Source organism: Maylandia zebra, linkage group LG11 (genome assembly GCF_041146795.1).
Source record: "Maylandia zebra isolate NMK-2024a linkage group LG11, Mzebra_GT3a, whole genome shotgun sequence".
Lineage (NCBI taxonomy): Eukaryota > Metazoa > Chordata > Actinopteri > Cichliformes > Cichlidae > Maylandia > Maylandia zebra.
In genome coordinates this window covers 270401-298320 of record NC_135177.1, presented here as the reverse complement: position 1 = coordinate 298320, position 27920 = coordinate 270401, and the positions used below count along the sequence as shown (strand labels likewise).

General features: G+C 42.8%; 1 protein-coding gene across 3 annotated transcripts in view; it reads right to left on the bottom strand.

The window, feature by feature from the left end:
* cep162 (centrosomal protein 162) overlaps positions 1–15901 on the bottom strand; it is a 46111-nt gene extending 30210 nt beyond the window's left edge. For 2 of the 3 annotated variants that reach the window (XM_024800211.2, XM_024800213.2), the window contains exons 1-8: positions 15819–15901; positions 13671–13761; positions 13115–13232; positions 10161–10283; positions 9492–9669; positions 7166–7245; positions 7022–7092; positions 6605–6635 (exon numbers count right to left, since the gene is read on the bottom strand). In XM_024800211.2, coding sequence (XP_024655979.2) covers positions 6605–6635; positions 7022–7092; positions 7166–7245; positions 9492–9669; positions 10161–10283; positions 13115–13232; positions 13671–13730 — 661 coding nt within the window. In that variant the 5' untranslated portion in view covers positions 13731–13761; positions 15819–15901. The other variant, XM_024800212.2, reaches the window with a different exon arrangement.
* Positions 15902–27920: the final 12019 nt, after the last annotated feature.

Sequence of the window (27920 nt, the reverse complement as noted above, 5' to 3'; positions counted from 1 at the left end):
TAACGCAGACAAACCAGCAACGCACACGAGAAAACACAGGGTTTAAATACACACAGGGCAATCAGGGAATGGGAAACAGGAGGGAGACACGGCTGGGAGTGATTGGACATAACGAGACAAGGGGAAGCGAAACTAGAAACACTAACGAGAGACGCAGACCTGCAAAATAAAACAGGAACTCACACATGCAAAGACACAGACTAAGGAACACGGACTTTACACAGAGGAAACACCGACAGAAATGACTAAACATTAAACTGAGGAAGAACAGAACCAAAATATATCACAACAATAGAAAACACAAAACGCTGGGTCAAAGACCCAGGATCATGACAATTCTACCAGGATTTTAAAATAGTTACACAAATGGGAGCGTGTACGCTCCCATGGGCTTAAAGGGTTAAAGTACTTGCTCATACGGGGTCATCTGATTGGTGGAATTTTCTCTGGATCATTGTAGAGTCTTTACCTTACAATATAAAGCACCTTGAGCCAATTGTTGTTGTGATTTGGCGCTGTATAAATGAAACTGAATTAGCCAGCTGGTTGCAGTGATGGTCACAGTAGGGATTGTGCATAATGCTGCACTCTTATCCTCTAGCAGACTTTCACAGGGTACGTGACACGGGTCTTGGTAAATAGCCATGTAGAGTCTAAATTTTCTTTGCCATGATCTTCTCTTTCAGGTCAGCTGCTCTGGCATTCAATGTCAGTAGTCTCTATCGTCTCCTGTGGCCAGCGTATTATTCTAGTGGGGGATCTGATAATTGGTGCATGCATTGATGGCTGTGATCTTATTCCTACCGTTCAAATGGCTTCTCAGCAGCTGTCTCGCCTTCTGGAAATATCTGGCTGTGGCTACCCTTTCTACATCTTCATCATGGTTCCTGTTGGCCTGTGGGTAACCCAAGTACTTGTAGCTGTCCTGTGCATCTCCTATTCTGCCTTTTTACAGCTCAACCCATTCAGCCTGGACCATCTTCACTTTCTTTGCAACCATTCAGCCACCCTTATCCAGTCACAAGAACGTCCAGATATCCTTGCGGCAGATCCTGGTGAGATGGATCAGTAAAGTAATGTCTCACTAACTCTTGGGATATAGCTCGATGTCATCCATGTACAGCAAAAGGCCGATGGTATTTGCTCTTAATGACGAGCTGACTTAGGCGAGTGAAGCCTATGCAGAACAGCAGTGGGGACAGTGCATTACTGTGTGATTGCCTTGTAGATGGTGTCCAGTGTCATTTTCCACAGTCCCACTGAATTTCTGATGAATATAATTAGGGCACTATTAGAGCACCTTGTACAGTGCCAAGCACTCCAATATACTCAATCCAGCTTCATCTGTTGGCCTGAGCTACAGCCACCCACATGATCTCACCTTCAGCTCTAGGTGTGTCTGGCTTGTGCTATTGTTCCCTTGTAGCTGAGATTCCCCCATAGATGAATCTTTGGAGAAACAGGCTATTTATTCTTTTTGCCTCTCTTCATCCTAGTGGCCAACGTTGTGACCCTTATTCTGGATCCGGTCTTTTATCAGTTCCCAGAGTCAGAACCAGACACGGAGAAGCTGCATTCAGCTTTTATGCTCCTTATATCTGAAACAAACTCCCAGAAAGCCTCAGATCAGCTGAAACACTCAGTTTATTTAAATCCAGGTTGAAGACTCACCTGTTCTCAGCTGCATTTGAATAAAACACCAAATCCATTATCTACTGTTTTTTTTTTAAATCAATTTTAAATCATGCTTTTTATTTGTTTTTGTTTTTTAATGTCTCTGTAAAGCACTTTGAAGCACCTTGTTGTTGAATTGTGCTATATAAATAAACTTGCCTTAGTTTGACAGTTTCTAGAACTCAGTTATTGAGATCTTGTCCCTCTTTTTCATCCAGCAGCTGTCTCTCAGAGTCCTTCTGTACCTCTGTTAACTAACATGTTTCTAGGCTTCTCTGATTTACACTGAATTACACCACACGGTTCTACCATAGTTGGCTCTTTACATCCACACAGCTTACTACTGTTCCCATTGTAGCCTCTTGATTTCCAGCTAACAGGGGCTCCTTGATCAGTGTGTCTTATTTGCATTGTACTCATTCATAGAGCCCACATACACTGCATATAAATGCTCTCATTGTGCGTGTCTAAGATATTAGGTTTCAAATAAAACCACTTTAAAATACACATATCGATATTCTTCTCTGGAGTTGGTGTTGCCTCTGTTCAGAGACTCCACTGTGTTGTTCTTTCTCTCCTCTTCGCCTGCCTCATCCAGAGAATCATGAAAAGACACTGAAACAAACATTAAGTTGGAGTGACATATATTCTTCAATAACTAAATCCAAAACAAACAAAAGAAGAGGAAGCCTTTAAGGTTTGATGAAGACCTCAATCATATGTTTTGGAGAAAGTGTTGTTGTGTTTCAGACAGAGCTGAGAAGTAACAAAGTACTTGTACTTTGTTACTCTACAAACTTTATTCATTCTTCTTGCCTCCTCCACTTCCGTACCATTGATTCATTAATGTTGAATTATCTGGCAGCTGCTCTATTCTGGACCTGAAAACAGGGTTTGATCTTTGGTTTCACTCTGTAATACTGGGCTTATTTTTCTCTGAACGTTTGAACTTTGAGAGTTTAAACAGGAGAGAAAAGTGTGAAAATGTTCGTGCCTGTCTGAGAAAAGTGTAGAAAGTGTGTAGTGAGGGGTTTTACAGCCTTAAAACATCTATAATAACTGTAAAAAATAAAGCTGGCTACTTTGTGGATTTCACCTTTCACGGGTCATTTTTACAACGTAACTCCCGCGATAAACGAAGGACCGCTGTACTCTGAGAAATGGAAGTTAGCAAAGATGGCTCATGAAACATCTGCTGACATCTGTTAAAGTCAGCTGTGTGAATCCACAAAGATCAGCAGCTCTGCTGATCACAGCCTGTCCACAAAGAAAATCTCCTCAAGCTCACATTAGACCACAACTTAGACCACAAAAGTTTAGGGTTCTCCCACATGTTGAATCTAACTGTGGCGGGGGCGTGGTTTGCTGGCCTGTTGCAGAGGAGGGGTGACACAGTGAGCTCTCCGGGCGGCACGGAGGCGGGGAGGGAAAAGGTGTACGGGACTGTTAATGAGGGAGATGTGTCTTAAAAAAAAAAAAAAGGTAAATGGCCTGCATTTGTATAGCGCTTTAATTAGTCGCTAAGGACCCCAAAGCGCTTCACACTACATTCACCATTCACACACTGGTGATGGCAGCTACATTGTAGCCACAGCTGCCCTGGGGCGCACTGACAGAGGCGAGGCTGCCAGACACAGGCGCCACCGGGCCCTCTGACCACCACCAGTAGGCAAACATGGGGTTAGTATCTTGCCCAAGGATATTTGGCATGCAGCCTGGAGGCAGTCTGGGATCGAACCACCGACCTTCTGGTTAGTGGCTGACCTGCTCTGCCACCTGAGCTACAGCCACCCTTATGCGTCTTATGTGTGTCTGCAGTGAGAAGGAGCAGAAGATGCTGGGAGAGAGTCGGAGTGGCTGCGTCCGAGGCGGGTGCCAAAAACCGCAGATTATTTCTCAATAAAGCCAGGGGTCGGCAACCCTGGGCACACGTGCCACTGTTGGCACGACCATAGCTGGACTGGCCATCGGGCATACCGGGCATTTGCTCAGTGGCCGGCCCGATGATTTTTTTTTTTTTTGTAATGGTATAAACAATGAAAGGTGGTGGATTGGCCAGATGCTGGCAGATGTGTAAAAATAACTCAGTTGTTTGGTGGTGGCTATGGCGGGGCTTCCACAGATTCAGTGACATTAGCAAGTGGTGGAGGCCAGCAGGTGGAGGAGGGAGATCGGAGGCAGGAGGAGCAGAGACCCGAGGCGGCCGCCGGTCCGAGTGTGAACTGAACTTCAGGTAAGAAGTTATGACCTGCAGTCTATCTGGTCAGATATGAACCAAGTTTAGGTGGAGTTTATTTTCGTTATGCTGACTTTTTACAGTCAGTTACAATAACTCGTACTGCGTACTAGCTAGCATGACGCAGTTTCTATACAGCTGGGTGGGTGCTATGATGTTACTGATAGTGAACTTTATTTAATTCATAAGGTTAGTTAGTAGCTGCCAACCGTCCCTTGAAAATATGGAATCGTCCCGCATTCAGAGAAAATATTACGCGTTTCATGTTGAGCTGAAAAGGAGCAGTTTGTCCCGGACTTCAGCTGAAAAAGACACAAAGCTGGAGTTATTCTGTCGTAACGCTGCACAGCTGCCTCTTCTCCTCTCATTCTCTCCTCCTGCCTCTCCTGTTGCTACTTCAATCATGAAACTGATCAATGATCAGCTGATCGTCTCTCGTTTATTTATCATCCACTTTGTGCCAGAAAGAGGAAACCAGCAGATGTCGCGCTAAACAACAGCAGCACGTTTAAGCTTGATCAGCTGTTGTTAGAATTTATTTAATATTAATTTCTAGTATCAGCTGATGTTTGCTGGAGCCACAGCTGTAAAGCTGCTGGTCATGATGTCGGTTTGGATATGTGGTGAGAGGGAAACATGAAGATGAAACCAGGAGATGTCCTTACTGAATCATCAGAGCTGTGATGGAGAAACAGGTTTACCTTTTAGGTGACATGGATGAGTTGAAGTTATGAACTGTTTCTGAGAGACAAATAACACCAGGATCCTTTTCTCAGTAGCTGACAGCTGGTAACTGTGCAGGGGTGGGTCTAGCAAAGTGTTGCCAGGGGGGCAGGTAGGCATTAACAGGGAGAGGGGGGCACAAGGAAATACTTTTATTTCTTATTCTCATTTTAAATGTCTCACTTTTATTAAATAATTATCTGAATCTTACAACCAAAGTCTTTATCTGATGTAAAATGTATAGAAATCACACATATACCAACAAGACTGTGCATCACTGTCACAACAGCGTTTGTTTTCATTCAAAGGCTTTATGGCTTTAATACCTGGGGGGCCGGTCTCTAGTCAAAATGTCCAGGCTGATGTTTTGTCCCAGTCCAGCCCTGGGCACGACACGCAGTGAGTTAATCTGAGAGGTGCATTAAAAAATAAATGGCTGGGCCAGCGGTGCACATCGCAAATTAGCTCGCATAGACACATTAGTTGTGCTGCTTCTTAATGACGGTATCTTAGCTAACAACCCAACTACCAGATTCAACTTGTAATTGGCTAAAAATAAGTTAGCCTACCGGTGAGAGGGACATTGTTAGCTTTCCACATTCCGACACTTCAACAGCTTCAGCAGCTGTCCGCTCAGCATCAGCACCACGGAAATACACAGATACATCCGTAGACTCGAGACACAACGTGTTTTTGGGACTTTCAGGTGTTTGGACCAATGTTTTATTTTCTGAACAAACCAGAAATCTTTAATGAGCAGCTGGATTTGTCTCCCATTAACTGGCTGAGTTAATACCAGTTAATGCAACATCGAAGCAGCTGGAATCCACAGCTGTGCGTGTTCATGGAGCTGCATGTTCACCTGCTGGACGTCACTACCTGACAGGTTTAACTGTCTTCAGAACATTGCAGAGGCCTTATTGACAGTAGCTTGCCATCACCAGTGTGTGAATGTGTGGATGACTGAATGTAGTGTAAAGCGCTTTGGGGCCCTTAGGGACTGAGTAAAGCGCTATACAAATGCAGGCCATTTACCATATTTGGCTCTACATGTCTGCGTGAGCAGGTTTTCTCACACATGAGTCCTCAGGTAGCCTCTGAATGCTGGACACTGGGAGACCTGTGTCTCTGAGTGGGAGACCAGAGATCACAGTAACATGTGTGTCTCTGTATTAACAAACATGCCATATTGGCCCAGTTTATTTTTCTTATCATTGTTGTGAGGAGACCATAAATAGCATTTGTATTTTCTGTTGTTCAGTTCATTTGCTGTTATGGATTAAAAGTGTTTTGTTTCTAAATAGCTGATAACTATTCGCTGACAGCTGCAAACATCTGTGAACAAATATAATCCTATAACGTTGTTCTATATAGTGAGTAACTGTTCATATAGAGCGTTATTAGATTTATTGCTAATGCAGTCATACGGCACACTGACCTCTGAGGAAATGGTAGATGCACTCATCATCAGAAAGGTGTGTGTGGGTCCTGTGTTACACGAACTTTAAGCCCCGACTGCACTCGTTTTTCTATTTAGGTCTACCTGCACTGTAGTTCTCTAATTCTCTGCACGTGTCCTACATAACAGAGTCAAGCTGAGTACATTCATTACAACTAGAATTTAGATTCAAATAACATTTGTATTCTCATGTACTTTATTTTATTATCATATTAATAGAGCACAAGAGTCAGTTACTTTGTACTGTCTTACTCTGAGTACATTTCAGAGCCTGTAGTTTTTTACTTTACTTGAGTAAAGAAGTTGATTCAGTACATCAGGCTTTACTGGAGTATTTTTTAAACTATCTGTACTTCAGATTGAATCATTATGACGAGACTTGGAAGAAGAAGAACCATTTAGACCTCACAGGCTTAATGGGAACTAAAGGTCATCGCTTTAGGAACACTGCCGGTGACGACAGTAACACATCTCAGTGTGCTGGCCTCAGCACAATGTCATCTGTGTCTTACCTCTGGCAAGAACTGAAGCCGTCGTTGACGTCTGAAAAAGGACAAGAGTGTGACAGTGCCACAGTCACATGATATCCGTTCATTTGGAACAGTAAGTGATATATTACTAACATGAATTATACACCGCTGTTATTATATCCACTGGTTATCCTGAGGTCGCTGTTAAACAATCATACGGTTTCCCCCTGGACAAACGTCCAGTTGAACTCAGATCCAGTTTGTTTAGCTAATTTTTTCTTTTTACAGCATTTTTAACTTTGCAGATACATCAACAAAGTGTGTTCAGCGACACTGATTTACAGTGTTATACTGTATATACTATTGAACTTTATTCTGTGTGCTTTTCATTGGAAAATGAACTTTCTGATGAAGTTTCTAATATTTTTGACTTTAACAGGTACAGATTTGAGCACAAACCTCCTCCAGTGGAACCTTCACGTCCTCGTCATCTTCAAAATCCTCGCTGTAGTGTGGGGAGCCTGTGAAGGCTGAGAGAGGACAGACATGATTAAGACAAAGACAGAGACACAGCAGAGTTGGCCTAGATTTCATTATTCTTACCTGGACTGATCGTCCCTCTGGCCTTGCTGTGATCATCACCGCCCCCTCGCTCCACTGGTTCTTCTGCTTCTTCTACATTCCTGCAGGGAGGACATCCTTCTTATTACATTGAAATTACAACACTGAGCTCCACAGCAGCAGCTGTTGTAGAGACGCTGTAAGCACAGCTGTGCTTTACTACTGTCCAAAATTAACTCATGTGTCTTACTCAGAAGCCTCATTTAGGGGCCTTGGGGGTGGGCACGCTACATGGCGTCCAGAGGACGGTGTGTGTATTCAAGCTCACCTCAGTTTGTGTCCACGAATAGATCGTTACACGGAGAAACCCTTTGAATACAAGCATGCTCACGCACACAGGTGTGCACGGACACCTTTGCTGCTGCCTTTAAACATATTGATCGTTGTCAGTCCTGCGTGCTGCTCATTAAGTTTCAGTATTTATTATTTCCTGTTACTGACACTTATCCAGGCTGCTGCTGTGGTCTGCTACTGTGTTGTTCTCTTTTTACTTGTTTCTTCTTTTCTTCCAGCAGGTGATCCAGCTGATGTTTACTGTCTTTCCCTTTCCTATCCCCCAGTCATGTATGTTCCCATTGTAATAACTTAAAAGTTAAAAAAATAAAATAAAGATCAATCAAGTGGACCAGTATGGCAAAGCCGTAATGATCCACTCGGAAAAATAAACCCGTCGGGCATCTTTCTGGACCTTAGGCTGCTGCTGAACGGGGCAGGAGGGAAAAAAGCCTAATTTAACTGAAATGACCACAAGGGGAGAAAAGTATCTACCATGAAATTCAGTAAGTAGTTATGCAGTATAGCGGTCATCAGCAACAGATACGAGTATTTAATTGATTTACTTGTAATTCCTTTACTAATTGAAACAGTAAAAACTGTATTAAGTGATAATATTTGCTGAGCTTTATCAGACTAATACGTAATGCTAACAACTTTATAAAGGTTTGTATTTTTGGACGGTGGATCCCCAAAGTGACTCAAAGACAGACTCTCTGCAGCTGTCCACAAAACATCATTTTCACATAACCAGAGATGGGCAGTGTAATCCGATTACTTTTTTCGAGTAATGAGTAAAGTAAGGGGTTACTATTGCAAAAAAGGTAATTAGATTACTGTTAGCGAAAAAAAACCCTAAACGTCTGATCAAGCACCAAATACGCTGCAGTGTGAAACTCACAGAGAAACTCGCGGATCCTTCCACTGACCGCTGTGACACACCTGCACCAGGGTAAACCTCCGCCTGCCCCACTCCTGATATACAGGTGAAAATAGAGCAACAGGACCGCTGAGTCTTTGACTTTATTTATTTTCTGCTGTGTTTTACTTGCATCTATTTGAAAGACTGAGTGTAAACACACAAAATATTTTATTTTATGTGCTGGAATGTGCAGAAAATAGGTTTAAATGTTAAACTAATTTCTTCCAGTCAGAGAATGTTGCATATAATTAAATTTTTGCTTGATGCATAAAGTTAAAAGATTAAAACTGATAAAACAAGTTTTAAAAAGAGACTTTTCCATTTGATTACATTTTGTATGATGGATTATGTAGAAAAAGTAGAATTGGGCTGAAAGATCTATTGTTTTTTTTAGGGGATAAATCATGTTTTAAAAAGTAACTAAGTAACTAATTACTTTAAAAAAAGTAATCAGTAAAGTAGCGTGATTACTTTTTTCAAGTAACTTGACCAACACTGCACATAACTGACTTTAACTGATTTTCAAATGTTTGAATATTTAGTTTGAGAAACGATTTCCTTTTTCCTAAATGCAATGAAAACCTGTTGTGTTGATGGCTGCTGCTGCTGCTGCTGCTGCTGCCACTCTGCACTCATGTACACAAACTGATTTAGATGTGAAAAGTTCTGATGGTCTTCTGTTAAGCTTTTGTTCATGTTTGAATCTCACTGCAAGAAGGAAATGCAGCACAGGAACTTTCTCTGTGTTCGAACAGGTTTTAGTGACGGGTGAATGAACACAGTGCTCAATGGAAACACAAGAGCTAAATGTGGCAAAATGAAGAGAGGTGAAATAAAGGATCATTTACTAGTGCTGAGGGGATGTAACAGAAAGAAAGAAAGTGTACTTTATTGGTCCCCGTGGGGAAAATCCCTCTCTGCATTTAACCCATTCACTCAGTGAAGCAGTGGGCAGCCACTGGGCGCCCGGGGAGCAGTGTGTAGGGACGGTACCTTGCTCAGGGGTACCTCAGGGTAGTTGTTCAGGGGAATCTAACCCCCGACCTTCCGATCATGGGGCCACCACTCTACCTGCTGAGCTATCCCTGCCCTAACACATAGCTGCTGACATGCCTGTAGTTGTTTGCAGGGGTAGAACGTGTTGAGTCCAGCTCCCTGTTCAGCTTGGAGTAGTCTATAGTAGATGAAGCTCCTGCCTCCAGCTGGGCAAAGAACCTGGCCTTCTCCTCTTCCTCCTCCAGAGTGTCTAAACCCACCGCGCTCATGTACACAGCTGGCACCGTCGCCGAGCCTGCACACACATTTAAACACAGCACAAGTGGGATACTTCTCCACAAGACTCCTTCATGTATAGTGCTTTATGTGGGTGGACAATAACGGTGGAGCTACTCAGTGCTACATGCTCAAAAAAATGTTTTGCACCATTGCCATCCTGGTTACATAATAAAAGATGAAAAATGCTTTTTGATCTGGATCTGGGAGAACTGGAGTGCTAGCACAGTTTCTCCAAGCATGAATTTGTGTAACACCTTCTTAGCTGTCAGTACATTTCTGCAGCCTCCCAAATAAACTGGTAGTCTCACAAATTTCACTGAACATCTGTTTCTGTTCTTCATCGCATATTTTTCTTCTCGGGCTTCTTTCCATTTGAGCCTATTATTGATTTTCTTTCTTTTATAAAAAGTTTCTCAGCAGAGTTTTCTGCATGCTCCTCTGTTGTTTGCTTTTTAAATACCTTCACATATCGCTCTCGCTGGTTCGTCTGTGTGTTCAAGGACTCACCCTCTGTGTCTTTGTTGTCTCTCAGGACGAGGTCTTCCTCCTTTGAGTGAATACCTTCTGCCTCCTCATCCTCCTCTTGAATAGACTCAGACTTCCTTAAAGAAATCTGAAATTCCAACCGTGCTGACAGAAATAAAAACATCTTGATCTAAACAAATTAGGAAAAGCAACATCGATCCACCACCTGGGACCCAACAACACATCAGACACAGTCACCATAATAGAAACGATATTATTGGCTAAACAAAAGGCCCACGCTGCCACCTAGTGTAGGCATCAGCTCACTGACTGTCTTCATCAGATCATTTCAATTTTTTCTGTTTAGCCTGTGTCAGGTTTTAGGTGCTGTTGAAACATTTCTCGCTGTCTCATGTTATAGAATGACACCAACATTAACATGTACAGTAAGGTCCTATCATCACTTGAATAACCCAATCAGGGTGGCTGGTATCCCTGAGCAACATGCTGAGGCCACGTTGGTCTCTGATGCAGCCGAGTATGAATGTGTGTGAATGTTAGACAGAAAGCACTAAAACAAGAAGGACGTGCTGGTGTGAATGGGTGAAGTGAAGACAACGTACAAAAAATAAATAGTTATTCGAGTGACTGTCAGACGTTTAGCTGGATGCAACCCAACACATTCAGAACGCACTGGAGCAGCTTAGAGCACATTTAAGTTCAATATTAGCTCTAGTCTGAAAGGTTCCTGTTTATAGTTTCTTATGTATAACATTTTATAGTAAACAGTATAAATGTGTTCTTAAGATGTATTTATTATTGTTGTTATTTTAGTTTGATGAGTGGCTGCTTGCTGGTTTCTACCAGAGACACAAATCCCCTTCGAGGCTTTCGTTTGTATTAAATATGAGTAAACAGTAAAACATGTTCCCAACTGCTAACAAATACATCCTTGTGGTTTATGCAATGATAAAAACATGCGATTAAAAGAAGCTGCAATTCCTGCATTAGATGCATAAAATAACTGCAATGAAAAAGTCAGAACAAAGTCAATTACTCAAAAAAATGCATTTAGAAGCCACAATAAACAGGGCTGGGTTTAAAAGTAGCTCTTTGAATATAAATGTATTTTGCTAGAAACGCCAGAATCTCAGGGTAAAGCTTAGAAAACCGGCAGGCAGGTTTCATCCTTACAGAATCCACAGACATCCACATCACTCACACTCTCATAACACATACATGTAGGGCCTGCTACATGCTACATGGCATCCAGAGGACGGTCTGTGTATTCAGCCTCACCTCTGCTCTCTGGCAGCAGCACCATGCCCTCCCGTGTTTTAAATGCAAATGGCCTGTATTTATATAGCGCTTTACTCGTCCCTAAGGACCCCAAAGCGCTTTACACATCCAGTCATCCACCCATTCACACACACATCCACACACTGGTGATGGCAGCTACATTGTAGCCACAGCCACCCTGGGGCGCACTGACAGAGGCGAGGCTGCCGGACACTGGCGCCACCGGGCCCTCTGACCACCACCAGTAGGCAACGGGTGAAGTGTCTTGCCCAAGGACACAACGACCGAGACTGTCAGAGCCGGGGCTCGAACCGGCAACCTTCCGATTACAAGACGAACTCCCAACTCTTGAGCCACGATCGCCCCACATGCACTTTAGAACAACACGCAGCAGCACTACACATGAGCAGGAGGAGGGAGGTTTGGGGTCTTCCCCATAAATTAGAAAACGCAGTTTTTGCGTTGCAGTGTGGAAAAGCTAAAGCCAAAACAGAGGCTTTCGAAAAATGATAACGCATTTTAGTCACATGATGCAGTCATGCGACCAATTCAACTAAGATGACGGACGGCATGGTGTTTAGTCTTTTCCCATTTTTCACAGCCCCGTTAAAGATTACTATCTGTTTGCACATGCTCCCCAAAGCTTTTCTTCAAAGAGGACCAAATGCTAATTTCGGCATATTTGTTTTGGTCTATATTCTCGCTCGCTTTTCAATTTTGTACTCTTGTGTTACTCGCAGCAACAACTCCACCTCATTGTTAGTCCATTTAAAAAACTCTGTGTTTTTCCTCGACATTTTGCCGCAACGTTTCAGAGAGTTGGAAAGTAAATAAACAGCAGACAGAAATGAGGCAGGTTGAATTGTCTCACGTTTCACGCATGAGCAGTACTGGAACGTAGGCGTTTTTAGTCGTTTCATTGTGGATGAAAAACTCGTCGGCTCCTGTGGACACGGAGCGTTTTTAGATGAAAACACCGTTTTCAAATTTATCCAGATTAGTGTAGACTAGGGCTGCCACGATTAGTCGACTATCAAAACCGTCGACGACTGATTTAATAGTCGACGCGTCGTTTGAAGCTTTGTAAGATCCACTTCACTACTCAGGTTAAACATGATATATGAGTCACTTAGATAACTTAAAAATGTTATTTGTAATATGTAATGTTATCTTTTTTTTAGTATTTATTTGTTCCTGAGTAAATCGGTTTGGCTGAGATTAAAGTTATAGTTTTTACACAGCTGAATAAACCTCAAGCAGACAGCTGATTATCAGAAGTGTGAGATGCTGGAGAGTTTACTCCGGTGTCCTGTTATATTTTAGATAGAAAGGAGTTTATTAAACTTTACCAAAACAATCTGCAGATTTCATTAAAATGTAATAAACTATCATCTTGTCTTTATTGTTAGTGAGCACCTTACACACTTAAAGCTGTAAGCTAATGATAGTTATATCAGAGCAGATGCTGCTGGTGCAATAAGCTGTACTTTTACGTCCAATGGATGATGATCTGATTAGTCGACTATCAGAATAATCGTTTGTGGCAGCCCTGGTGTGGACGCAGCCTAATTCATGTTTTTATTTACAGATTTCTGCATCTAAGAAAAAAACCCCACAAACAGAGAGAGAGGAGAGAATGATCTACAATAAAGCTAATGTCTCACATGTGCATGTGCTGGATGTTTTATCATTATTACCTGCTGCTGATCCTCCACCACTGAGTGCCTCATCTTGCCTCACTCTTGGTTTCTGGTTGCTTTTAGAGTGTGGCTGCTTGTCAGCAGCACCTAAATCCACAGAGTCATCTGAAACAGACTGACAAAGAGATGCTCTTAAGACAAAACTGTGGTTTCCTGTTTTTTATTGCTGATATAAAGGGACCACTGATCACGGTGACATTTTTGATATTACATACACAAAGAGCTCCCTCTGTTTGGCTGAGATACGAACACTTCTCAGTAAAATCACTCCTGATATTAGCCTTTCAGCACCAGCACAGTTCACATGCAGTCGGCGCTCTAAGGGGCGCTGACTGTAGGCTAATCTTTGCTTGTAAAGCTGGTCATTAATGTTTACAGGCAGTTCTAAATATAGCCCAAGAGGGGTACAGATGAAAAACCCACCACCCAAAATAATAAGTGACCATTTAGATTTTGATGATCAGAATCAGATGAATGAAAGACTTTATACGGGTAATTGATAGTGTGAGGATGATTTACAAACATCGGCACAGACGCATTAATGTTGCGTTACCTCTTTTAAGAACTGCTCAAACTGTGCATCCAGCTCTTCTTTGGTTAGTCTGCGAGACATAATCACGCTCACCTCATCCACCAGCAGGAAACTAGGAAAGAACAACACACAATAAAACATTTTTATGAACATTATGAGAAGCATCACCCTCACCTACTTAATGCTCAGTTACAAAGAGTCCATATGCCATTCACAGAATGCTATTTCTGTTTTGTTGCATCATTCAAATGAATGAGAATAGTGTATGAAATATGTGAGATAACTAGGGTTTTGGCCCGGGAAGGGCTTGAAACAATTCACCCTATGAATCATCCAAACACTAATGTTCTCATGTCCTTTCAAGATTTCAGGTTTTCATTTAACAGGAGCAGAAAGCCTGTTCAGAAGCACATCAGTGTAATTCACTGCAGGTCTGTTCACAACTACTAACGTGCACAAACCGCACGCAAGGCTGAGTGGACGTATGGATGTCACATGTTTTCATCACATTTGAAAAACACAGAACAGTTGTAACCGAACTGCCTGACCACAGCCAACTGTTCAAGGAGAATGCACTGCCCACAAGAACCCAACAAACCACTTAAGCATGTTCCTTTTAAAAATGTGTTCACAGGAGTCAAAACCATCCAAAGTCAGCGTCCTACCTCAACAAAATAAACTTTCCTGTCCATCCAAATAAACTTCAAAGCACCTGTCAACCCATAGTAAGCACTTTGTGAAAGGCAATATCATTTCTGCTGGCTCATCTTGCTTTGACACTGTTTCACTGCATGAAATATCAAGATTGGAAGAATGCAGTGAAATGAAACATCGTTCAGTTGGTTGTATAAATTCTAAGTCGTTTCTTATAGAGACAACATTTATTTCTAAACGGTTTTAAACCAGAATTTTCAGACAAAATAGCATTTCTGTTACCATTTAGGGTGATTTTTTCTTCTTTGAAAAGTTACTGCGTTGCCTATAGTGGAGACTGATAAGGAATACACCTACTAGAAAATATGACACACTGTACTGTTGGTATATTACGTGCAGAAAACAGATTAGAAAACATAATGTTCTGTCCAAACACCCCAAACTACCATTACTTTAATGAGTGAAACACTGTGGTGTGTTTTGCATCACATTTGAGAGAAACCGAGTCCCCACTTTGACTGTGAATGGATCTTTACTAGGTCCTCAAAAACACTTAATGATGACAAAGCAAAGTCTTCAACCATAGATGGAGTTTGCTCAGTTGTCATGGAGATATCTCTTACGGCCATTTCACACCTGAATTATCGCCATGGCAACTGAGCAAACCATGCTGCTAATGAAGACTGAACTGAGTAGTTTCTTGAGTTATGATTACCTTATTAAATAAAACAGATTTTTCATATTAACTTTGACAACATTTTCGATGTGAGGCTCAAAATGATCCAAATATAAAGTGAAAAGACTCACTCGCCTAGCAGGTCAATCTTTTCTTCACTGTAACACGAGTATAACGTCAAACCATCATTACGCTTATTAACAACACAAATAGTCAAATATTTGCGGCTTTCACACTTATTTGACTTGGCTCTGATTCATATTGTTTAATTACTACATATGTGTTTTGTCAGGTTTCATTAGGTATGTGTGTTTGTGAAGGGGTTTTTCTGTAAAGCAAATTTACCTGTGGGTATAAATAAAGTAATCTTAACCTGGGTTTCTACGAGCACCATCAAGTGTTTTTCGACAACAGATTCTAAAATACTCTCACGCATCTTCGAATCTGTAATTCTCATTCAACTTAATTATACCTAATAATGTCTACTTTTGTTAGTGTTTTGTAAAGAATCGTTTCAGCAAATGAGTTTAATACTTCACTCTTATTGCCTGTTCTTATTGTCCTTATCTAAACGTTATGCTGCTTTGTTGTTTATTAGTTGCCCCTTGGGGATAAATAAATTCTGATTCTGATACTTTGTGACTGGGTTTTATTTTGAAAATGAACTAACTTACTTCCGGTACTTTCGGGCGCCTTAAAGCCAACTGCAGCCGCAGTTTATCTTGTAACGCTAGCTGGCTAAAGAGAAGAGCTATTCCCCTACTGCATCTGCTGCATCTTGAGTAGCTTAGCTGTGTCGCTCCTGTATCAGCACAACTCACATAACACAATGGACTTACTCAGCTGAACACTTGTTGAAACGTCTCCTCTGTTTGTTGTCTTAAATTGCCTGACGCAACCCGATTGGCTGACCCGATGCGTCACAGACCAACGACTACAGAAATAAATTCACGACCTTTCAAAAACTGAAAGCAAAGCGTCTCTATCGCCCCCTGGTGTCGGGCGGCAGGGTGGCTGTTAAACTGGTCATACTAAAACAATAAAGCTAACCTCAGCCATTAGTAGTAACTCTCGTCTGGCTGATTTATTCTATTAGTTTTATTTTGATTAATAACCTGATTCTATAAGATGAGGCATTTGATTGGCAGCTGCTGTCACAGAGAAACATGCTTATGTCTGTTTGGAAAGCTTGCTGAAAGTCAGTCAGTGTGTCATTGTTTTACTAATACTTTTTTCACTAAGATGAGTCCATTTTCACATTTTGTATCTAATTTCTTTGTGATGACTTAAGAGATGATGAATCCATTATCAATTTGCAAGTTCTAAATACATTTTACTGACCACTATATGATTACTGTGATATTTGTGTTATACAAATGTTACACTAACAAAAAACATTTGACAGTCAACACAAACAGTTATTATCTTCAGACTTTTTTCATATGTATTTACTAACATTTCCTGTAGTTAGAACTTGAGATCAAACCTCACCGTGCAGCTTTTTCTATCTTAATGGAACTATGGTTTCAAGTTCAGGAGAAGTTTTTAACTGCAGTCTCAGTGGGCCAAAACTAGTGTCTCTGGATCCATATAATCTCTCTTTACAACTGCCTCACCAGCTCTGTTCCACACAACCTTGCACACACTCCCCCAGCTGTGTGACAGGGATACTAGCTGGAACAAGAACGCATACATGGTGCTCCATTTTGCTGACCATCATTCCAGTTTATCTGACAGACATTACCCATAATTTTGTGCACAGTAAGCACAATACACTCATACCATATAGCTTAGCTTGTAAAGTAACAGAGGAAGCATTAAATGAGCGTGCTTTCCTCCTGTCTGGGTGTTTGGTACGCAGGGGCCACTACTGAAAACAGGAAGCCTGTGCAGACGGTAATCAACACAATGCAAAAAATCACTGGCTGCCCTCTGCCTCACCTGGAGGCCATTGCCAGATCCTCCAGCCTCAGTAAAACCAGGGTAACCCCTTGCACCCCGTAACCCTTTTCTCACATACGAACTCTATACACAGACCTTTTGCACTGCTTCCAAGCACTTTACTCTCCATTGTGTGCCTTTCTCTTGTTTTGTATATATTCCTCTTGACTGTATATATATCAGTTCATTTGCTATTTATTCCTGATGTCTTTACTATTTATATTTTTTTAATCCTCCACAGTTGGCATGGAGCACCCATGATTTTTTGTTGTACATGTGCAATGACAATAAAGGGCTATTCTATTATATTCTACTGCATTTGAGTTTCATAAAGTTATTTATCCAGAACTACTCCTGGAAATAGTTGTGTTTTACACCACATCACTAGACATCCTTAAGGCTTTTTGAGAGAGGATTTCTTAAGAAAAATATCACCTGCTACCAGAACAACTCACTGATAGTTGTCAAGAGTTAAGTTCAGGAAAGATATTCACAGATACAACAAAACAGATAAAGTGTTTAACACACAACTTACAAACAAATGCTTCAAATAGGGTTGTAGCAATAGGTATATACAGGCGGAGATAATATGAAATGAAAATTAAACCTGAACCATTGTAATATAATGGTTGTAATATAGCAGGCAGCACGGTGGCACGGTGGTTAGCACTGTTGCCGCACAGCAAGAAGGTCCTGAGTTCAATTCCACCATCAGGCCGGGGTCTTTCTGTGTGGAGTTTGCATGTTCTCCCCGTGTTTGCGTGGGTTCCCTCCGGGTACTCCGGCTTCCTCCCACCGTCCAAAGACATGCAGCTTGTGGGGATAGGTTAATTGGATAATCCAAATTGTCACTAGGGGTGAATGTGAGAGTGCGAATGGTTGTCTGTCTCTGTGTGTTGGCCCTGCGACAGACTGGCGACCTGTCCAGGGTGTACCCTGCCTCTCGCCCTATGACAGCTGGGATAGGCTCCAGTGCCCCCCGCGACCCTGAAAAGGAGAAGCGGAAACGAATGGATGGATGGATTGTAATATATGAGAATAATGAGAGTATTATTACCATTTCTGCTGCAGCAGATGGTGGAGGTGGAGAGCTGATGAGCATCTGCAAAATGATGCATTGTTCCGCCTGCCATCTCCGTCTGAGAGAGCACAAGCTATGCCCCATTAGCTCTGAATACACTGGCAGGGAAAAAGAGGGAGAGATTCGCTGAAAAAAGGTACAAAAATAATATAGAAGGAAGAGTTAACACTAGCTGCTTATGCTAAAAATGCTTTCATGCATGTGTACTGCTAAAATGATGCGTTAAGTTCAAAACAACTAACTAGTTCTGGTTCTCTCCGCATTGTTTGGTCGTGGAATGTCAGGGCTTAGAGACGGTGCCATCTCACGCTCCTGCGCTGTCCTCTTGTGAGATCGGTGAGCAAACTATTTTACCTGTTCATTGTTTATTTGCACTTATTATGAGTTCACTGTGAGTAAAATGTTTGTAGTGTTTACTGGAGAAATAGGTTACAATGTTTTGTGGAAATCTTTATTTGCTGAACAAAACTTGAGGCGATGCCCTACAGTTGTGTTTTCTTCAAAATGTGATTGAAATTGTAAATATTTTAACTACTGAAAAGACTAAAGAAGCCCTTGAAACCAATGCAACGATTATTACATATTTCACAGTTTTATTTTCAGTTGTAAACATGGTTAATGTTACAAACAGTACTTTTATGTGCTAACAGTGTGTGAAGTGTGATAATTTGGAAACTCAGTGTTTCCTATGACACTGTTGTTGACAGGTCAGGGTTTCTTTTCGATGCATTAGAATGGATCTGATATTGATGGCGAGCCAATCCCACCGACAGACCAGTTGATTTTGTTCCTGTGCTGCACGGCACACACACACACACACACACACACACACACACACACACACACACACACACACATACATACACACACACACACACACACATACACACACACACACACACACACACACACACACACATACACACACACACACACACACACACACACACACACACACATTCCCCTGGACCTTTGGACATTTTACTTTGAGGAGTTTTACAGACATCTCCACAAACAGGAAGTGGATTTGGTGTGGGCAAGTTGGACCTGTTCCTCCAAATTAAGGTTTTGTTGCAACTAGCTAACAAGGTCTATGCAATGTCAAATGAATGTTGCCATTTGGACTTTTGTCTTTGAAATTGTGGTTTATTTTGAACTGGAAACCTCAATTATACATTTAGAAGGGTGTACCCAGGGGGTTTCCGGTACGTGTAAGGTGAGAGCTCCCAGACTCACTAACCAAAAATCCCCAAATTTACTCGAATTATTACTCTGACAGCATTTTACACTAATGGAGGGGAAAACTGGTCGTAAACAGAGAGGCAAGACACAGATGATGACAGCGACGAGGGTATGGATGGCCTGCAAGCTAGCATCCGTGCTAGCCACGAAGAGCTAAAAGCTACCAGGTTGGACATGAAAACAGACCTGAAAAATTTCAAAGATGCCTTCTCCACGGAACTTACGTGTTTTAGAAAAGATATTGATAACATATTAAACGAAATTGTCAGAGACATAAAGGACACAATAAGTAGAGTGGATGGGGCAGAAGGGAGGGTGGCGGAGGTGGAGGAGTGGGCTACCGTAGCTAACGAGGTTCTGCTTCAAGCTATTCAAGCACAAGAAAATATACAAGCTAAACTGACATACCTGGAAGCCCGATCACGAAGAAACAACATTCGTGTTTATGGAATCCCAGAACACACGGAAGGGAACAACCTACGGGAGTTCTTGGAAACATTTATTAAATCGGAGTTGTCCCTAAGTGATACTGAGCTGGGAATGCAAAGATGTCATAGAGCTCTCAGCCCGAAGCCACCGCCGAATGCCAGCCCCCAGTCAATAGTGATTTACTTTCTGAAGTACAGAATTAAAGAACTGGTGCTCTGCTCTGCTTGGAAAAAGAAAGGTCTTTCTGAACGGAGTGAGAATCTACTTTGACCAGGACTATCCCACTGAAATTCAACAGAAAAGAAAGGCTTACGCCCCCATCAGAAAAGGAAGGTTCTGAGCTCCGCGGGAGAACAGGCCCAATCCACGGATGCAACACAGGAAAAGCTGAAGCACCTTTCCTGGAAGACAGCAGAGACAGCGGGATGCCGGAACCGTGATGAACATCAAGAGAGAGCGAAGATGATGTTCTAGGCATTTCGACATGAACCAAGGGACACAGTTTGATCATGTTCTAAGCTGAATAGTTGAGAAATTCAGTTTCTCTACCGATTTGACTTTTCCTGGGTAAGGATTGACATTTCAGCCTTACACTGTACACAATACAATTTAGTGTAAACGTTTAGGTTTCATTTTACACCTAAATATATACTGAAAGTTAAATGTCTGCCTTAGAGTACTTAGAGATTAAAACACTGTTTGATTGTTTGATTACTTCTTACTTTGTGGTATTTTGTTTATGCATAACCTCAGGAGACGTCACTTTACACAGGAGAGGCCGCTTGTGAAACGACAGCTTTCCTCTCCAAAGGGTTTTTGGGGAATTCTGTTTTTTAGTCGAAACCACAGTTCTCTCATTTGTTCTGTTTTAGTTAAAGTTCAAGTTTCAAATTTTGAAATCAAATTTATGTTGTGTGTGGGTGTTTTTTGTTTATTTGTTGTTGTTTATTTGTTGTTGTTTTTGTTTTGTTTTATCACCCAGGTCTTACAAGGTAAATGCTCTGACTTATACAAGACATGTCATTTTAAGAGTACAGTTTAGTAACACTTAATGTTAATAGGGTTAGGGTTAAAAGAGGTAAGCTCTTTGCTTATAGAACAGTTACAAAAATTAAAAATCCACTAAGACCTATTCCCACAAACCCGAAGATATAGAAGAATCTTTTGCATCACATTACAAAGAGCTTTACACTCAACCCCAAATAATGGATTCATCACTAGTGAAAGGATTTCTGGAGTCTCTAGATTTGCCTTCCATAGGAGAAGAACAAAACAAAATACTAACGCAAGAGGTTACTAACGCAGAACTTGATAAAGCTATATCTAGGCTGAAGACAAAGTGCCAGGAGCAGATGGATTCCCTGCAGAATGGTTTAAGCGGTATAGGGACCTTTTGTCACCAGTGCTGTTAAAATGTTTTAATTATATCTTGAAGGGAGGAGAGACTCCAGTATCCTGTAAACAAGCTATCCTATCTGTGATTCCAAAGGAGGGAAAGGACAGATCAGAGTGCACCTCATATAGACCTATCTCAGTCTTAAATATAGATTACAGAATATTTACTTCAATCATTGCAAGAAGACGGAAAAATATTAGTCCCGACTTGATCGACCACGACCAAACGGGTTTCATAAAATATAGACAAACACAGGACAAGAAGAGCATTATACCTAATAAATATTATGAGTCAAAATCAATTTATATCAGTTGCTTTGAGTTTGGATGCAGAGAAAACCTTTGATGTGGTGCAATGGGAATTTCTTTATCTAAAACAGTTTGGCTTCAAAGAGCAGATCATAGGCTGTTTGAAATCGCTATACAGTTGTCCAACTGCGCGGATTAAAATGAATGGAAATCTGTCCAGGACTATTATACTGGAGAGAGGATGTCGTCAGGGGTGCCCCCTAAGCCCTACCTTGTTAGCATTTTTTATAGAGCCCCTGGCTCAATGTATTAGAGAAGACCAGAAAATCGAGGGCATTCAGGTTAAAGGAGTGGAGTATAAAATATGCTTATACGCAGATGACATACTTTTGACCTTGTCAAATCCGGACTCTAGTCTTCCCAAACTGATGATGCGCCTTGAACCGTTTAGCCAATTCTTGGGTTACAAATTAAATATACACAAAAACCAAACTCTAACTTACAACTATGTACCAAAAGAAAACATACGTAAAATGTATGATTTCAAATGGAATACTAACAAACTGACATATCTTGGAGTCATTATACCAAAGGATTTGACAGAAATTTATAACTTAAATTATAATGCCATCACACAAAATATAAAAGTGGACGCTTTACACATCCACACACAGGTGTTGGCAAGCTACATTGTAGCCACAGCCACCCTGGGGCGCACTGACAGAGGCGAGGCTGCTGGACACTGGCGCTACCGGGCCCTCTGACCACCACCAGTAGGCAACGGGTGAAGTGTCTTGCCCAAGGACACAACGACCGAGATTGTCCAAGCCGGGGCTCGAACCGGCAACCTTCCAATTACAAGGCAAACTGCCAACTCTTGAGCCACGATCGCCAGATATAAAAGATAGCCTGTTTGGAGTAAGATTTTTCCAAGATGGCGCCGCGTATGGATGCCCTGGTGCTTCAGTGCGTTACTTTTGTCTTGTTTTTGTGCATTTCTTCTGTGTCTGGGCACTCCTCTGGATATTCTTACACCAGAGAAGAGCTCCTTAACTGCAGGACTACAACGCCTGTGGATTTATTTCCAATATTTGTCGCATCTGCGGCAGATTTACTGCTGACTCTGATCAGGAAAGTGAGACGTCGAAAGAGAGGTAAGCGAGCCGGCGTACTCGTGCGTTTGAGGAAACGCGGACTGAGAACGGCCCTTCCTGGGATCTTCCTTTCTAATGTACGATCACTCTGGAATAAGATAGACGAACTGGCCCTGATGAGAAGCATGAACAAAGACTTTGCCTCCTCCTGTGTCTTATGTTTTACGGAGTCGTGGCTCAGTGAGAACATCCCAGACTGCGCGCTCAAGCTGGAGGGCTTTCATCTGCTGCGCGCGGACCGGCAGGCCGCTCTCTCCGGTAAAACCAAAGGTGGAGGTGTCTGCTTCTACATCAATAGTGGCTGGTGCACAGATGTAACAGTGATTGCTCAGCACTGCTCTCCCTCTCTGGAATATCTTTTCATTCACTGCAAACCGTTTTATTCTCCGCGGGAGTTTGCTTCATTCATCCTGGCCGCTGTTTACATCCCGCCAGACGCAGATGCGCAGGCAGCTCAGTGCGCACTCGCGGAGCAGATTCTCCACACGGAGCGGACATTCCCGGACTCTCTCATCATTGCTCTTGGGGACTTTAACAAAGCCAATCTGAGCCATGAGCTTCCAAAATACAAGCAATATATTAAATGCCCGACCAGAGAGGAGAGGACATTAGACCACTGTTACAGCACGATCAGCGGGGCCTATCGCACGGTGCCCGCGCTTCACTCGGACTTTCTGACCACGTCATGATTCACCTAATCCCCGCGTACAGACAGAGGCTGAAGCTCTCCAAACCTGTCGTGAGGACTAAAAAACTGTGGAGCAACGAGGCTGTGGAGGAGCTTCGCACGTGTTTGGAGACCACAGACTGGGACACAATGAAGGCTGCTTCTAACAGCTTGGACGAGTTTACGGACACTGTCACCTCCTATATCCACTTCTGTGAGGACAGCATTGTGCCATCACGCACCAGGGTGAGTTATAACAATGACAAACCCTGGTTTACTCCTAAACTCAAAAAGCTGTGGCTGGAAAAGAGTAAGGCGTTCAGAAGCGGAGACAGGGACTGCTACAGAGAGGCCAAGTACAGGTTCACTAAAGAAGTGGACATTGCCAAACATCAGCACTCTGAGAAGATGCAGCAGCAGATCTCAGAGACTGACTCGGCCTCTGTGTGGAAAGGTTTTAGGAATATTACAAACTACAAGCCTAAAACCCCCCACTCCACTGATGACTTGCTCTTAGCCAACACCCTTAACAACTTCTACTGCCGTTTTGACGAGCCATCAGGCAGCCTTCACACCTCCAACGACCCCAACAATAGAGGCACTTTGGACACTCATTCCCCCACCTCTCCCCCCTCCATAGAGCCATCACCACCTTCAAACTGTTCACCTGCAACACCCGCCCCCTCACCCCACACAAAAGAGGATTTCACACCACCTCCTCCGACCACAACTCTTCATATTCATGAAGCAGATGTGAGGAAGCAGTTTAGGAGTCTGAATGCTCGGAAAGCTCCCGGCCCAGACGGCGTGTCTCCTGCCACCCTCAGACACTGTGCAAACGAGCTGGCCCCAGTGTTTTCTGGCATCTTCAACTCCTCACTGCAGGCATGTCATGTGCCTGCCTGCTTCAAGTCCTCCACCATAATCCCTGTCCCCAAGAAACCTAGGATCACTGGACTAAATGACTACAGACCCGTGGCTCTGACATCTGTGGTCATGAAGTCATTTGAGCGCCTAGTTCTCTCCCATCTCAAGACCCTCACGGCCCCCCTCCTGGACCCCCTGCAGTTTGCATATAGAGCCAACAGGTCTGTAGACGACGCCATCAACATGGCCCTACACTTCATCCTGCAGCATCTGGACTCCCCAGGAACCTACGCCAGGATCCTGTTTGTGGACTTCAGCTCTGCCTTCAACACCATCCTTCCAGACCATCTCTGAGGCAAGCTTTCCCAGATGAATGTGCCTGATCCCATCTGCCGGTGGATCACTGACTTCCTGACGGACAGGAAGCAGCACGTGAGGCTGGGAAAGAATGTCTCGGACTCCCGGACCATCAGCACCGGCTCCCCTCAGGGCTGTGTTCTTTCTCCTCTGCTCTTCTCCCTGTACACCAACTGCTGCACCTCCACCCACCAGTCTGTCAGGCTAATCAAGTTCGCAGATGACACCACCGTCATTGGGCTCATCTCGGACGGGGACGAGTCTGCCTACAGGAGGGAGGTTGAACGTCTGGTGTCCTGGTGCAGCCACAACAACCTGGTGCTGAATGCCCAGAAGACAGTGGAGATTATTGTGGACTTCAGGAAGCACACAGCCCCACTCCCCCCCATCATCCTGACTGACACCCCCATCACCTCTGTGGACTCATTCCGCTTCCTGGGTACCACCATCACCCAGGACCTGAAGTGGGAGCCCACCATCACCTCCGTCATCAAGAAAGCCCAGCAGAGGATGTACTTCCTGAGGCAGCTGAAGAAATTCAACCTGCCAACACGGACGATGATGCAATTCTACACTGCAATCATCGAGTCCATCCTCACCTCCTCCATCACCGTGTGGTACGCTGGAGCCACTATCAGGGACAAACAGAGACTGCAGCGTGTTGTGCGCTCTGCTGAGAAGGTGATTGGCTGCAGACTCCCATCTCTGCAGGACCTGTACACCTCCAGGACACTGCGGCGTGCAGCCCGGATCTCAGCTGACCCTTCTCACCCTGGACACAGTCTGTTTGACCTGCTCCCCTCAGGCAGGAGGCTCCGGTCCATTCGCACCAGAACCTCTCGCCACAAGAACAGTTTCTTCCCCTCTGCTGTTGGACACATGAACAATAACCACATGATTGTCCCCGCCACTAACACATGACCCTACGCTGTGTCACTGCATCATTTCATGTTTGGCACTGATCACCACCTGCACTCATGTATATATCTTTCTACGTAGCACTCATAATTCTTATTCTCATGTATATATCTCATGTATATCTCATGCACATATCTTTCTTTCTACATAGCACTTTAATTCTTATTGTCTGCACTGAAGCACCGCAGCAATTTCCTAATGTTGTAAACCTCAACATCTGGCAATAAACCCATTCTGATTCTGATTCTGATTCTGTATTTGGAGCGGATAGTGGAACGCTTAGTTCCTCAGTGGATTCATGTTTTAGTCCTGGACACTGATGCTTGTTTGTTTGAAAGGACACAGATGGCACTTTTGTTCCTTCTTTCCTTACTTTTTGTGACTTTGATGCTTCATCTGCTGCTCTTCACTCTGTTAGTTTGGACTGATTTCACTCACATTCACTTTTTTACTTTGTTTTCAAAGAACTGCTGAGATTTTTGAGTATGAAGAAGCTTCCAGGCAGAAAGCAGAACAAAGAGCTGAACATCAAGAAGAAACAAGAACAAGATGGCAGTTTTAATGGCCGAGCAGGGAAGGGAAAACAGATGAGGGCACTGTGGGAGTAACTCAAAGCAGGAGGAGAGTGTGAGGACACCTACTGGCTGGATGTGGAGTGACAGCAGATGGATTGAAGAAGTGAAAACAACAGAGGGATGAGACAGGAACATAGACTGGGGGCACTTGAATTGAATTGAATTGAATTCTCGACATTCAACTGACCCACAACAGACTCCTTGTGGCTCTGAAAGGAGCCTCTAGCTAAAGAAGCATTAGGAGGTCATTTGCATTATCTCTGCTATGGTTCCTTTTTCACACCAACATTTATCATCTGATTTCCTCTATTTAAAATCAGTTGGAAGCTTCCTTTTAAAGAGCTGCTCTCACATAACTGATTACATACACATTCTGCTGGCTTCTGAACCCGAAACATGTGAAGTAGCACATCATGGTTCTATCTTCCTGTGTTGTTAAACGTGGAGCTATTAATGATTGGTTGACGCATGTTAGTCTGCTGAAAGCTGTGATTGTTGCATGCATGAATCAACTAAAGTGGAAACATATCAGGTCATCAGACCTGTGGTAAAAAGACTATTTCTTCTGTTTTGTTATTCCTTCTCTCTGAAGCAACTTTCAGCACAAACTGTGGTCCAGCAGTAGGTGGAAGTGTCACATGAACAATAACCACAGTGGAGCAGACCAGTTCAAACTGGTACGTCACTCAGGTTTCACCAGCAGTCACTTTGGTCAGCAATGCTCAGACAACATAATGCATAAACACTCACAAAGAGGCTAACATGCATGGGACTGTCATTGGTAGGTTTCCTCAGGGTAAAATTCGACTTCTGTAGTTCACAAATCCTTCTTATAAAGATTTGAAATAATTAACATTAATACTGATGTCAGAACAACTACAGGCTTTTGTTTGTTGTCACTGGTAGATTCTTTTTAATACAGATAATTCTGAAGCGTTTTTCCTGAGATGTTGTTAATAACTAATAATGGATCATATATCAGCAGCACGGTGGCATGGTGGTTAGCACTGTTTCCGCACAGCAAGAAGGTCCTGAGTTCAATTCCACCATCAGGCCGGGGTCTTTCTGTGTGGAGTTTGCATGTTCTCCCCGTGTTTGCGTGGGTTCTCTCCGGGTACTCCGGCTTCCTCCCACCGTCCAAAGACATGCAGCTTGTGGGGATAGGTTAATTGGATAATCCAAATTGCCACTAGGAGTGAATGTGAGTGCAAATGGTTGTCTGTCCCTGTGTGTTGGCCCTGCGACAGACTGGCGACCTGTCCAGGGTGTACCCCGCCTCTTGCCCTATGACAGCTGGGATAGGCTCCAGTGCCCCCCGCGACCCTGAGAAGCGAATGGATGGATGGATCATGGATCAGTTATTAAGCATTGTTAATATTTAAACAGGTCAATGAGACAAACATTTGTGTGTAAAGCTGTAAACATCTTTTTTAAATCTTTTTTTTCTATTTTAACATTTTAGCTTGAGTATGAGGAGATTTGTTTTTGATTGATTTTTGAGAAGGTTGAGAAATTTATGACACACTATATTACAGGAAGTATTTGATTGTCTGCCTTTACATACATATGAACTTGACTGACATCCTATTCTTAATCCAAAGGATTAAAATTGATGTCTTCCCACTGTTGCAGCTGTAACAGCTTAAACTCTTCTAGAAATGACTTCCACAAGATTTAGGAGTGTTTATGGGAATTTTATTTGAACACACTTCCAGACGCAATTGTGAGGTCAGACACTGACATCGGATGAGGAGGCCTGGCTCACATTATTCACTCCAATTTATCATAAAGGTGTTCTTCCAGACCAAACTCTCTGTGGACTTTCTTTGCTCATGCAGAGTCATGTTGGAACATGACGGGGCTGGTTGGCTCAGTTTGAACTTTACCCTCATGATTTTCTGTTCACATCTCCTCCACAGCTGTAGCTGTAATAAACATTTGTCCTCCATCTACAGGAGCAGTCAGCTGACTGTGACTCAGTTTGTAAGTGATGATGTTTGATATTCATGCTGATGAAAGTGTTTGAATTTAAAATGGTTGTAATGTTGGAGCTGTGAGCTGAAATA